The sequence below is a fragment of the Microtus ochrogaster genome, chromosome 5, assembly GCF_000317375.1.
Source record: "Microtus ochrogaster isolate Prairie Vole_2 chromosome 5, MicOch1.0, whole genome shotgun sequence".
NCBI lineage: Eukaryota > Metazoa > Chordata > Mammalia > Rodentia > Cricetidae > Microtus > Microtus ochrogaster.
In genome coordinates this window covers 82,916,802-82,931,389 of record NC_022012.1, presented here as the reverse complement: position 1 = coordinate 82,931,389, position 14,588 = coordinate 82,916,802, and the positions used below count along the sequence as shown (strand labels likewise).

At 39.2% G+C, this 14,588-nt stretch overlaps 1 protein-coding gene across 4 annotated transcripts in view; it reads right to left on the bottom strand.

Moving 5' to 3' along the window:
• The window catches only part of Setd2 (SET domain containing 2), a 99,143-nt gene that overhangs the window by 20,786 nt on the left and 63,769 nt on the right, over nt 1–14,588 (bottom strand). For 3 of the 4 annotated variants that reach the window (XM_013346544.2, XM_005347995.3, XM_026779475.1), the window contains 3 exons: nt 13,965–14,145; nt 11,558–12,227; nt 3,756–3,890 (listed from right to left, as the gene is read on the bottom strand). In XM_013346544.2, the coding sequence (XP_013201998.1) occupies nt 3,756–3,890; nt 11,558–12,227; nt 13,965–14,145 (986 nt within the window). Of the gene's footprint in view, nt 1–3,755; nt 3,891–11,557; nt 12,228–13,964; nt 14,146–14,588 lie in introns of those variants that run through there. The other variant, XR_001228933.2, reaches the window with a different exon arrangement.

Genomic DNA, 14,588 nt, shown 5'->3' with positions numbered 1-14,588 from the left:
AATTCCCAGCAACCACATGGTGGCTCACAACCATCTATAATGAGATCTGGTGCCTTCTTCTGGCATACAAACATACATGGAAGGAATGTTGTATACATAATAAATAAATAAATCTTAAAAAAAAAAAAACAACTCCAGGATACTCTGGTTAACAAGATGACTCAGTGGGTTTTTCTTGCAGAAAAGCTAGGTGTGATGCCTAGTTTCCACTGGCAGCTTACAACTTTCCACTTCCTGGGTCTCTGATGCCTTCTTTTAACCTGACATACACATCATATATATATAGGCAAAATACCCATACACTAAAATAAAAATAAAAATAGCTGGGTGTGGTAGTGTATACCACTAGCCCCAGCACCCCAGAGGCAGGTGGATCTCTGAGTTCCAGGACAGTATGGTCTACAAAGTGAGTTCTAGGATAGCCAGGGATACACAGAGAAACCCTGTCTCAGAACACCGGGGTGGGGTGGGTGGTGGGGGGATGGGACCTACTCCAAATTATTAGTGACTATTTTCTTCTATTATCATTCTTATATCTAGAAACAGTTCTGTTTTTCTTCAAGTCAAATCCTTAAATGTCTTATCTGTTTTTTTCTTTTCTTTTTAAATATTTATTTATTTACTCATTATGTATACAGTGTTCTGTCTGTGTGTATGTCTGTAGGCCAGAAGAGGGCACCAGACCTCATTAAAGATGGTTGTGAGCCACCATGTGGTTGCTGGGAATTGAACTCAGAACCTTTGGAAAAGCGGGCAATGCTCTTAACCACTGAGCCATCTCTCCAGCCCCCTTCTTTTCTTTTTGAAACAAGGACTGACTTAGAACTCACTAACACACCAGACTGGTATAAAACTCATGTCAACTTTTCTGTCTCAGTCTCCCAAGTGCCAGATTAAAGTTATAAGCAACCTCATCAATCTTATTAGTCTTTTTTAATGACACTACACTTTGACTACTTTGAATATGATTTAAAGTATGGTGGTCTGAATAAGAATGGTTCCCACAACCACATATATTTGAGTGCTTAGGTATGGCACTGTTTGAAAGGATTAGAAAGTGTGGCCTTCTTGGAAGAAGTAAGTTACTGGGGGGTGGGCTTTGAGGTTTTAAAAGCCCATGCCGAACTCCCTCTCAGACTGTGGATCAAGAAGCAGCTCTCAGCTACTGTTTCAGCACCAAGCATGTCACAATGTTCCCTGACATGACAATAATGGACTAAACCTCTGAAACTATAAGCAATCCCCCAATTAAATGTTTTCTTTTATAAGAGCCACCTTGATTCTGGTATCTCTTCATAGCAATATAACAGTGTCTAAGACATAAGTAGGAACCAGGAGTGGGGTATTGCTGTGACAGGCCTGACCATGCTGCTTGCTCTTGTAATGTGGACTTTGGATTAGGAAAGTAGTTAAATGCTTTAAGCAGTGCTTGATGGATCATACTAGCAGGAGCATAGTATTGCTCTCAGTGGTAAGAGCAATGAAGATTATGGCTGCCCAGTTCAAGAGGTTTCAGAAAGGAAAGATATTAGTAAGTGGTCCAGACACAATTCTTGTGATTATTTTCGGCAAAGAATGTGGCTGCTTTCTACTCTTGTCCTAAAAATCTGCCTGAGGCTAAATTGATGAGGTCTGGATTAATGGCCTTGATAGAGATTTCAAGACAGCCTTAGTACTGATCATGTTGTGTGGTTATTAATAATCACTCACATGCAGATCTAGAATACAAGCAGTAAGCTGGACAAAGAAATATAAAATGCACAGTTTTCTTTTAAGAAGGAGAAACAGGAAGTGTCATGGAGCTAAGTCCAGTGCACAAGGAGATAATAAATTAAAAGTAAAGCCTTATGCTTTAAATGGAGTAAATGAATTGGTGGCTCCAGGGTAAGAGCCCACCCAGCTAAACTTCCACCTTGTTAAGCAGGGAAGGAAACTATCAACAGAAAGCTGATAGAGTGTAATTGAATAAGGGGACCAAGGTTTAGCCCTATAAGCAGTAGAACCTGGCAGGTTCGGCTTTAGAGTCAAGGCTTTAAAAAAAAAAGCCACTGAGGCTAGATGTGTGTCAAAGGTGACCTTGTATAAAGGCCTACAAAGGCTATTGCACAAAGGTGTGAAGGTGAAGCCTGGGCTGTGTTGGTGACCAAAAGATGGAAATGTCAGAGTGGTGGGATACCTGCCGAGGAAAGCTGGAGACCAAGTGTGGAACCAGCACACATAGAAGTGTGTTGCAGTCAACAGAGCCGAAAGGAGTTGGACATCTTAAAAGTATCTTGACATCAGACATGGAAATGCAGAATTTGGATTTTGCCTGGCTGGTTTTCAGTGTTGTTTTGGTCCAGTATTCCTCACCATGCTCCCTTTCCTCCCTTTTGGAATTGTAATGTCTATCCTGTGCCACTGTATGTTTAAAGTATGTGGCCTGCTTTTGATATGCTTTTTTATGATATGGCTACAGCCTATGGGGGCCAGGAGTGGAATGTGTTGGTTTGAATAAAAGTGGCCCCCACAGGCTCATATATTTGAATGCTTAGTCACCACAGAGCAGTATGGTTTGAAAGGATTAGGAGGTGTGTCCTTGTTGGAGAAGTGTAAGCAAACCCCTAATTAAATGTTTTCTTTTATAAGAGTTGCCTTGCCTTGGTTATGGTGTCTTTCCACAGCAATAGAACAGTGACTTAGACAAATTGATCATCACCTCTCTTATTTAGCATGTCAGTTTTCAACAGGAAAAGAATCTTAGTCATCATACTCATTATGCCTAGCAGAGCCAACTTATAGCAAACCTTCAAATACTCCCTATAGGCTCATTCAGTTTACTTTCAAGTTGTTTCACATAAAGTATTTTAATTCTATCTCAACTACTTTCCCTGTCTCTTTAAAGCCACCATCAACTACCAGACTGCAACAAGACTCTCTCTGAAACTGTCAAGTGTTCTAATACAATATGATCACAGTACTTCTATTTAGTTTTTCCAAGTCCAATTGCAATCCCATTTTATTGAAAACTAATAATAGTACTTCATCAAGATTTTACCATATCCTTCTATCTATATTTCAGGATACTACAAACATCACTCAATATTATACATATACAACATGCCAAGAGAAGTATACTACATACTTTACATCCCTAGTCTTGTTCATTATATCTCATCTTCTAGTACTCCGCAAATACTAATGGGTATTCCAGAAAAAAATTGAAGATGTCGTTATTACTGTGATGTGTTGTGTGTCAGTACAGGAACATGCATGCTACCGCGTGATGGGGTACGAGAGCAAACCACTTTGTGCATCAGTGCTCTCCATGCACCTTTACAGAAGTGCTGCAGGCTGGCACAACAAAAACGTTACTAATTTAGTTATCTCATTGACCCCAAAATTAGTTCTTTCAAGACAAGGTCTTGACTGTGACACCACCCTGTCTGCCCTTCAATTCACTGTGTAGCCAAGGCCAGTCTTGAACTCATGATTCTCCTGCCTCCAGAGTACTGGAATTACAGGTTTATATCATCATTCCGTGCCTGTGTCTAGAAAACTATTACTTCAAAAGTTTATACTATATAAAAATATAAGATCATTCAAGGGAAGTAAACAAAAAGGATCCTAGCTAATACATGTGATTTTAATTTCACAGAATGTATGACTTCATTGTATCCACATAAAAACTGGTATTATAATGAATACTAAAAAAATAAAATGAAAAGACAAGATATACACCCAATGAGAGGGTTAACAAGTAAAACATTTCTTACTGGCTGTAAGGACTGAGGCTGCCCTGGTGCAACTATCGTAGTCACGGAGGCAGCTGGCTGCACCACCACTCCTTGTGGGTGAGCTGTGAAAATCTGTTGTCCCTGGATATACTGAAGACTTGGCTGGGCATAACTCTAAAAGACAAAACGAACAAAGTCAAAATTTATATTTCTCTGCATCGTACTATGTGAGTTAGTAATTGACTTCTAGTATGATGCAGTACACACACACACACACACACTTTTAAAAAGATACTTTTTATATGTATGTTTGGCTTCAAAGATATACAACAATTTTGTTTCAAACATGGAAGGGTTTCGTTTGGTTGCTTGAGACAGAGTCTTATTATGTAGCTCTGACTGGTTTTGAATTCAGAGATTCCTCCTGCAAAATGCCTCCCAAGTTCTGGGATTGAAGAAGTGCATCACCGAATAATTCATTTACTTCAACCTCACACCAATGTATTTAGCACAGAAGTAAACAAGCACACAAATGTTTTCCTCTTTTATTCACAGACACTGTCTAACTATTTAACTTTCAGAGAACTGGAACGATGACTGCTGCCCCAGGGATTTACAGACAGACAGACAGACAGACACACACACACACACACACCTCTCCATTCTGCTCTTTTTGGGAAGTACTCCCCCCACCCAACTTCTTTTTGTTTACAGTGAAGATAGAAGAATATAATGAATCTAAAATTTTAATAAGCAGAGAAATAATCCAGAATGAAAGCCCTCCACCTCTCAACCTTAAATGATCAGGTGCAGGTAGCTGCTCCCATCCGAGTCTTCTAAGAAATAAGGATTTTGTCTAAGATGTAAATCTATTCATATTACTCCTCAACCGTAGAAAATTTTACTAAAACAATGTGTCTAATTGCTTTAGAAACATTAGGAGCTGACTATATCTAGATACTTCACTCAAGGACAGTTTTGAGCCCAGGACTGAGATACTATCAAGTATGAACAAAAGCATCAATACAAATCCAAAATAAGTCTAAATGATAACAGTAAAAACCCCAAACAGTATGAAAAAGTTGGCTCTTTCATCTCTGCCAGCTAGGTTCCAAAGATGGAGTTCAGGTTGTCAAACCTGGTAGCAAGAGGTCTTCACCTGTTAAACCAGGCTGGCCTTTAAAACTTTATATTTAAAATATTAGTCCATATTAGTGTGTATCCCATGAAGTCAGAGGACAACATGAAGTTAGTCTTAGCTTCCATCTTTACAAGGCTACTAAGGGTCAAACTCACGCCATCATGCCTGTGAATCAAGAACTTTACCCACTGAGTTATCTCTCTGGTCTACAAATATTTTCCTTAAAATAAGACTACCATATCACATAAACTTTTAAAAAGATCAACACCAAAATGGCTAATATCCATCAGAATTAATCCAACTTCTAAGAGATACTGTAATCCTTAGATACTTAGTTTCAAAGTTATCAAAGTTGCCTTAAATATCCAAATTTATAGCTTAAATATTCTACTTAGGACCAAATAAGAAAACTTAAGATAGTCTAACAAAGTAAGTGTTTCTAGTAGACATTTTCTCCTTGAGAAGACGCTCAGTTTTTCAATGGCAATGGTCCGAGGTCATTTTTCCCATACATACTATTATTCTCTGCCTCTTTGTAAATGTGAATCCAAATCTTCCTTGAATAGAACATGGCATAGGACATAAGCTCTGATGATTACAATCACAGGTTAATAAAGGAGACTGAATCTTCAATGAGACTTCCCTTTATCAGAATATATTTTCTGATGTCACAAGGGAGTTATGAAGTCAGGCTGGGTTCAGATCCCAAATCAGAGTAAACAGGAAATACACTATCAAAATTTTTTTAATTAATACATAGCCAGATAATAATCAGAAGTCAATAAGAACAGAAATTACTGGCAACAAACGATTATCAATGTTTAAAAGTAGAGGTACCGGTACCTTCCTATATACTTGCAATCCTGACTTCAGTTTAAGGCTTTGGAGTGACTGGAGTCAGCTAATGACTAAATAGAATTTTGTTAACCCAGAAAGCTTAACATCAGATACTGCAGAGAACTGTTTTAAAAAAAATTCTGGCTTTCCTTCCCAATCTATTAGCAAATTCTGTTAACTTTGTCTTCATATATTCTTTCACATGGATATCATAAAAATTCTATTCTCTTGGCTAGATTACTTAACAATCTTGCAATTAACTTACTTTTGCCTTGAACTTTCATTATTTTCTTTCTCAGAACTACTAAAGTAATCCATTTAGATTATGCAAGATGATATTAATCTATTAGACCATGTTAGAGGATTTCTACATTACTCAGACTAAGAAATCTTCAGAGTCTGTCATTTTATTTCATACAGGGATAGATGTCACAATTATCCCACACAATCTGTGTTACAATGTTTAATACTGACTTTACAAAACATTTTAAAAACTAAATCAACAGTTATCCTACCCCCAACTCTTTGAAAACAGGATCTCACAACGTGTTCCAGGTTGGCCTTGAACACCTCTGCCTCAGCCTCCCCTCCACCCACTAACAGTTTAAGAGAGAAAAAAAAAACAAAAACAAACAAAAAACAGTACCAGGGTGAACAAGTTATTTCCAGAGAAAACAAGGGGACGAGCATGAAAGCCTACAATTAAAAATTTGTCTGACAAGATAGTTAATTAAGGCTCACTATGCAGATTTGTTTTGTTTTTCAAGACAGGGTTTCTCTGTAAAACAGCCCTGGCTGTCCTGGAACTTGCTACATAAACCAGGCTGTTTTTGAACTCACAGAAATCTGCGTGTCTCTCCTCCCAAGTGCTGAGATTCACCGTGTTTGCAACCAAAGCCCAGCTTACTGTGCAGAAATTTTAAAGATGTATTTTTTATTACTTTTATTTATGTGCATGAATCAATGCTGTGTGTGTGTGTGCTAGGATCCTCAGGGGCCAGAACAGGAGTCACAGGCATCTGTGAGCTGTTTGACATGAGTGATGGGAACCAAACTCAGGTCCTCTGGGAGCTCAAGTGCTAGTAACCACTAAGCCAGTTTTCTAGCCTGTTGCAAAAATTTTCAAGTGTTGACTACTACAGAGTAGAGCTGTGTTTCTTTAGTTTGCAGACTGGTTCCAAATATTAGCAACAAGATAACCTCTGGTTTCAGATAGCAGTATCTAAATTTATAAAATCAGGTACCAAATTTGACCTGTTTCTTAAATGCAAAAGCAATGTTTAAAGAATGAGACTATCTCACAGGACAATAATTCCGAAAGTAAATGGTTTAAGAAAATGCAAAGTATATCAGCTCCTGAGCCAAATAATCACCCCAAATCATATCATTTATTAGTAGATATGGTTAAAGAAAGTATGAACCAGACTCTAGGTTCGATATTCTCTTTCCTTGTCTAAGTCAGCTAATAATCATTTGCAGATGCAAAAAATCAGTATCAATAGCAGGTATTGGCTTTAAAAAATGCTGAATATGGTGGAAATACTTAGTAGGTCTGAGGCAAAAGGCAGCAACCTTGGGCTACCTATATGAAGCTAATGCCTCAGCACACCAATTGGTTATCCAATACCAAAATAGTCAGCGCTGAAAATAAATATAGAAGTTACATACAGACCGCACAAGATGTTATTTAGGAACACACACCCTTAACAAGCTTTTAGCAGAAAAGTACTTCAAACTTTAAGAAGCTATTAACTGGTTTTCAGTTTAAATTAAATAATGCAATAGGTATACATATTTGTGAGACATAAAAAATATTTTATCATTGTTAAACCTCTTCACTTGCCAAGCAGTGGTGGCACATGCCTTTAATCCCAGCAGTTGGGAGGCAGAGGAGAGTGGATTTCAGTGTGTTGGAGGCTAGTCTGGTCTACATAGTGAGTTCCAGGACAGCCAGGGCTACAGAGTTAAACCCTGTTGGAGAACCCACAAACAACAACAATAAGAAAAATTTAAAAACCTCTTTTACTTGGGGAAATCTGAGAAGACTGGCTTGCTATTTCATATGACTTTAAACCTTACACCCTATAGAATGAGTTCAAGGCCAGCCTGAGCAGTTTAATAAGACTTAATTCAAAATAAAAACATAGAAAGAGGTTTGGGGCTGTAGCTCAGTGGTAGAGTGCTTGCTCGAAACATAAAACACTCTGGGATAACTTCCAGGCACCTAAAGAGAGGGGTGTGTGTATGTCATGCACCATGCCTGGCTGACAGCTTGTTTCTGGTATTTTGGTAAGTTAAAACATATAAGGGAAAACATAATTGTTCTGTTCTATTTCAAATAGAAGGGGAAGTTGCTGAATAACACTCTATAAAGGAAAGCCTTTAAAGCACTGAAGTAAAAGGTGGTCTTAGTGTAACTCTGTCACTCATAAATGTCAAGACAGTTACAGATCATATGACCTGTTAAAGCTGAGCTCTTGTTTAATGTGAAAATTACAGTGAAAAGGCTTATTACAAATTTTTCCAAATGTCAAAACAAGTATAAATGCTAAATCTGTACATTTACATTTCTGTTTATTGTGGATTATTGTATCATCAAAAGTATCACAACTTATATCTCTCAGTACCCCATGTGTTGTTATGGCAGATAACAGGATCTGAACATCACAGACCTAAACCTTTTGAAATGCATCATTATCAATATCTACCACCTTATGCAAAAGGCATTCTGCCATTTCATACGTCTCCCAAAATACAGTAATGATAGTTGGAATTGAAAATATACATTAACAACCACGCTACATGTTTCTCATTATCCAAACCGCCTCTAATCAACTAATTTCACAGAGAAGGGAAGAGAATCCATTTACCTAGTACTCAAGGATATAGAAAGTAAACTAGGGAGTCACTAAAAATGCCTTTGATAGGGGTAGAATGAAAGACTAAAAAGGAAGTAAAAAGTCTTTTTCCCCCCCTCTGAGATAGGGTTTCTCTGTGTAACAACTCTGGCTGTCCTGGAACTTGCATTGTAGACTAGGCTGGCCTCGAACTCACAGAAAACTACTTGTCTTCATCTCTCAAGTGCTGGGATTAAAGATGTGTGCTTCCACTGCCCGGCTCCAAGTCCTAAAACTAATAATTAAACCCCAAAGAAATCTTGCTCACTGAAGGATAGGGGGTAGGAGGGAAAAGCACCAGGATTCATACCTATCACTTGTACTGGCTTTTTGGGAACCTATTCTCTTTGGATGGATACCTTGCTCAGCCTAGATACAGTAGGGAGGGCCTTGGACCCTCTCCAAAGCAATGTGCCTTACCCTCTCTTAGGAGTGGCTGGGGGTGGGGTGGGGGATATGTGGAGGGAATGGGAGGAGAGAAGGGAGTGGGAACTTGGATTGGTATACATAATGAAAAAAGATAAGTCTGAAAAAAACTACCATAAAACCAATTAGATTTATACTATGGAATCTTACAGGGTTGCTTAAGACAAAGTCTAGGTAGCTAGTTTTAAACATGAAAGTCTTCTGCCTCATCCTTCTATTGCCAATATTACAATGCAAGCATGAGCCACTGTGCCCAGATTCTATTAAGAGTATTTTAAATATTTATTATTTATTTATATGTGACTGCATGTGTGTGGGTGCCCTTGAAGTACAGAAGGCGGAGCTGGAGTTACAGGAAGTTGTAAGCTGCCTGACTTAGGCATTATGAACTAAACTCTAGTCCTTTAGAAGAACAACAATCTTAATCGTTGAGCCATCTCTCCTGCCCTGAGGAGTCTTGAATCTTTCATTGCTGTAGCTTAGACTTTTAAACACTTCAGCAACCAGACTGGGATAGAACTTTTTATTTTTTACAGAATAAGGTGTCAAAACCAGAGTTATATGTATGTTAGGCAAACACTGTACCACTAAGCTATTCATTCCCTCAGCCCAGAAATAAGGGAATATTTTTATTGATTCCCTGATGAACATTCTTAGAGAAACTCAAAGCATATATAGTTGAATTGTGGGAGGAGCTAGATTCAGTGACTGTAGTAATAGAAGCAGCGGGGCTGCGTCCCCAGCACCCCAGCCGCCTGGCTAGCTTATGCCCGAAATAACAACACACAAACTGTATTCATTTAAATACTGCTTGGCCCATTTCTATCTAGCCTCTTCTAGGCTAATTCTCACATATTAATTTAGCCCATTTCTAATCATCTGTGCAGCACCACTAGGTGCGCTTACTGGGAAGATTCTAGCCTACATCCATCCTGGGTCGGAGCTTCATCGCGTCTACCCAGGAGAGGGGAGCATGGCGTCTCTGAGCTCACTTCCTCTTCCTCCCAGCATTCTGATCTGTTTACTCCTCCCACCTATGTTTTAACCTATCAGGGTAAAGCAGTTTTATTGCTTAACCAATGAAATCAACAGATTGATATATGACACTCCCACATCAAGTGACTAGCATTGAAAACTACAATTATGTCAACACAAGTTATTCTCATTACAGACTACAGTGGTCAAACCTACATGATGATGACTCTCCAGTGATTCCCACCTCCTGGCACACATACACTCTTCCCTTTGTGATGAACAGATAAAATAAAGTGATAGGAACTGTGGGTAATTCTACTGGGAAGCCTTGGTTGTGAATGGCTGTCAAGTGAATCCTCCATTCCTAATCTAGCCTTCAGATGACTACAGACCTTGAAAAATGCTTGACTCTAATTTCATGGAACCTGATCCAGACCACTCAAACTGAGTTGCTTCTAAATTCCTTACACATGCAAACTGTGACATACTAGTCTTAAGAAAGTAGTCTTCACTGGGGCAGTGGTGGTGCACACCTTTAATCCCAGCACTTGAGAGGCAGGGGCAGGCAGATCTCTGTGAATTCAAAACCAGTCTGGTCTACAGAGTTCCAGGACAGGCTGGGCTACATGAAGAGGCTCTGTGTAGCACGAATAATAAAAACCCAGACACTGAAATTGGGGTTCAACCAGAAAAACAGAGCAGCCAAATCACTACAGAAGTCTTACCAAGGCTGAGCGATAGTAGATTAAAAAGACTAAGCCTCTCTTTCCTCCCATTTTATATTCCCTCTAGTGCTGGGATTAACGGCATATGACTCCCTACTACTAGGACTAAAGGTGCAAGCCACCATCACCTGAGTTTGTTTCTGCATTGATCTTGTGTAGCCCAGAGTAACCTTGAACTCACAGAGATCCATCTGACTCTGTCTCCCAATTCCTGGGATTAAAGGTGTGTGGCACCACTGCCTGACCTCTAGTGGCTTTAGCTTTGCCTTTGGTCTTCAGGCAAGATTTATTTATCAAGGGGCTGGAGAGATGGCTCAGTAGTTTAAAAGCATTGGCTGTTCTTCCAGAGAACCTGGGTTCAATTCCCAGTACTCACATGGTAGCTCACAGCTGTCTATAATTCTAGTTCTAGGGGATCCGAAACCCTCACACAGAGTATATACGGGCAAAACACCAGCGTACATAAATAAATCTTAAAAAAAAAAAGATTTATCAAAGCTTTATCTATCAACCCTGTCTTAATTAAAAAAAGTATTAGTCTCCACGCCCCCCCATTTCATTTTACATAGTAGATAATCAGTATCAATGCAATAGATCCAAGGTCTAGGGGTATAATTCAATGGGAGAATGCTTGATGAGCTCATGCATAAGGTCCCAGATTTTATCGTTAGCATCAGAAAACCAACAACATAATCAATGACATCATTTTTTCCTTCTTATCAGATTAACTAGCATCTCAAGTGAAATCAGGTCATCAACACCAGGCTTTTTCTTGCACCAGATTCAATTAGCATGGCATTAACAAGATTTAAAATATGAACAGAGTTTCCAATTAGTTACCTGCACAATTGGTGGAGTTGTCTGTGAATATGGAGATGTCACACCATAAACTGTTGAACATGTCTGTCCTTGATAATATATGGTTGCTTGAGACTGTGCAGGAGAGTACTGCTGCTGTACACTGACAGACTGTTGGTTTGAATCCCAGACATTATAATTCTGTCCTTGAACGGGGCCTGGAGCTTGTACTGGCATTACAGGAACATTGGAGTCTTGGTGAACCACACTTTCATTCTGAGCTACATATTGTGAACTGGAAACTTCCACAGAGGCTGCCACATGTGGCACCACTGGCACTGATGGAGGGGCAGCAAGGGATTCTGTGGGATGTCCTACCAAGGGCTGAGCATGATCATAAGGGGCAGGAGAGCACACAGGGTCGATGCTGGGTGTGGGCAGAAGCACCTTTCCAGCATTAGGGTTGCTGGGATCCACATAAGCTTGCATGGGATAACCTGGTGGATAGCCGGCAAAGGGGTGATGAGAGGCATTATAGCCCAGAGAGTCAAAAGGTAGTGGTGATGTCATCCCCAAGTTCTGCAGCTGTTGTTGTTGCTTCTGAGCCTCCCTCTGTGCTACCTCTTGCTCAAACAACTTCCTGCGCTCCTCTGTAGAAAGTTTATTTCGGTCTTTAATTCGTACTTTCTTTTTAGAAGTTGGCGTATCATATCTATAAAGAAAACAATACCACAAAAGATTACCAAATCATGGATATAACCAAAATACTTATAAAACAGTAAGCCACACATTGATAATTCTTCTCAAATTATGAAGTAACCACTAACTACATCAAGTCTAATTTAATTTGGCACTGGCTAAAAGTCATACTCAAAATTAGTTAATGAGAATTGTTTGATTGAATTCAATGCCACCACTGCACAAATGAAACAAAAAGTGGGGGGGGGGGCAGGAAGAAGGCTCGGCGGTTAAGAGCCCATACTGCTCTTGCAGAGGACCAGAGTCAGTTCTCAACACCCCTGTCAGGTAGCTCACAACTGCTTATAACTACTCCATTTCTAAGAGGATCCAATGCTTTCTGGCATACAAAGGTACTCGTGTTCCTGTATGTGTGCACACACATATGTATTTTTTTAAAAAATTAATCTTTAAAATATACTGGGCTGGGGAATATAGCTCATGGGCAGAGTGTCTACAATGTACGAGGCCTTGTGTTCAATCCAGACAACCATAAAACAAACAAAAAGAACCTGGCAGCCAGAACAGAAATCAGGGAAATCCAACATGTGAATAATTCCACCTCTACTCTCAGACTAGTTACACCAGCTTCCTATTCTTTAGAGTTGAGGATGATTCTGTAAGCACAAATATAGAGATTTTAAAACCAGTGCTCCTAAAGTCCCAAGAATAAGTCAGAAAAGTGTCTGCTGTCCAGCAGGAGGATCTGAGCTTTATCCTCAACACCCATACAAAAAGCCAGTAGTAGCAGCTGACTCTGGTCATCTCAGCCCACAGGAGGCTAAGGAAGGAGGATTACTAGCTAGCTGTAAGTTAGGCCAACCACAGCAACAGAGTGAAATCCTTTCTAATAAAAGAGATGAATAAACAAATAAAATACAAATATATGAGGCTAAATACAAATTGCAAAACACTATTAATCTTCACATCTATTACTATGAAAAAACAAACCTATCTTCAGACCTTTTGAGATAGGGTCTCACAATCTAACTCTGGCTAGCTTGGAACTTGTCATGTGGACTAGGCTGGCTCTGGACTTTCAACAATCCTACCTCTGCTACACTAATGCTGGGATTACAACTATATGCTACTGTACCCAGTCTTAATTCAAATACTTATTTTTGTTGTTGTTAAATAAACCTTTCTTCTAAATATTTATTTTATGTGTGTGTGAGTGGACACACCATAATACAATTTTGAAAGTCAGAGAACAACTTGAGGGACTTAGGTTGCTAAAACTGAGTATTTTTACTCACTGAGCTATCTCTGTGGCCCCATTTATTTATTTAAAAACTCTTTGAAAGTTTCATACATATATATAATGAATTTTAGTTGTGCACCCTCCCATTTTCATCCTCCTCCTTCTGAACTCTGAAACCCTTCTTTTCCCAACAAATCCTGGAAGAAAGGAAGGGAGGGAAGGAGGGAGAGAGGGAGGGAAGGAGGGAGGGAGGGAGGAAGGAAGGAAGGGAGGAGGAAAAGTCTATTCCAGTCTATTTAGTATGCAAGTGATGTCTTTATGTGCACCGCAGCACAAATGTGGATGGATGTTCCTCTTCACCATATGGTCCCAGGGATCAAGCTCAGGATCAAGCTCAGGCAGCAGCTCCTTTACCTACTATCTCACCAGTCTACTACTCCATTTTCTTCTCTTTCTTTGTACCTGACTTGGAAATTTCAAATTGCCAAAATAAGAAAAACTCACACTTACCTATCATCTGGCCTTTTTGTTCCCCGTTCATAGGCAGAAGACGGTGGTGAGAGAGAGCCCCTTCGTTTCCTTTTCTCTTTATTCTGAGCTGGCTTGTCTGGGTCTCTCTCTCTCGACCTGTTAGGAGTCTTTGGAATGGTTTGATCTCTGAAGGCAGTAGCATCCCTTCCTCGTTCAGTTCCTAGGGAGATAAATTATTATTTGTAAAGTTTATTTTAGTTGAAAAGTAACACATCATGTATATAATAAAACTTCTATCCAATAGCAAATGTATGAACTCTTCCCCTTATTTAGTCCTGACTCTGAATTTAAAGGTTCTAATTTTTAGTTACTTGTTTCCGAGGAATCAAAACCAAATTTCTACTTCCTTATTCTAAGTCTGAGGCTAAGCAAGATTTCAAATACAAGAGAAAGACTGAATTTACTATATAAAAGATTGGTCCTAAAAAAAGTTCAAGATCATCCTTTGCAGATCCCCAAGGGCTCCTCAATTACCTATAGAATTCTTTGTATTTATTTATTTATTTATCTATTTATTTATTATGTATACAATATTCTGTCTGTGTATATGTCTGCAGGCCAGAAGAGGGCACCAGACCTCATTACAGATGGTTGTGAGCCACC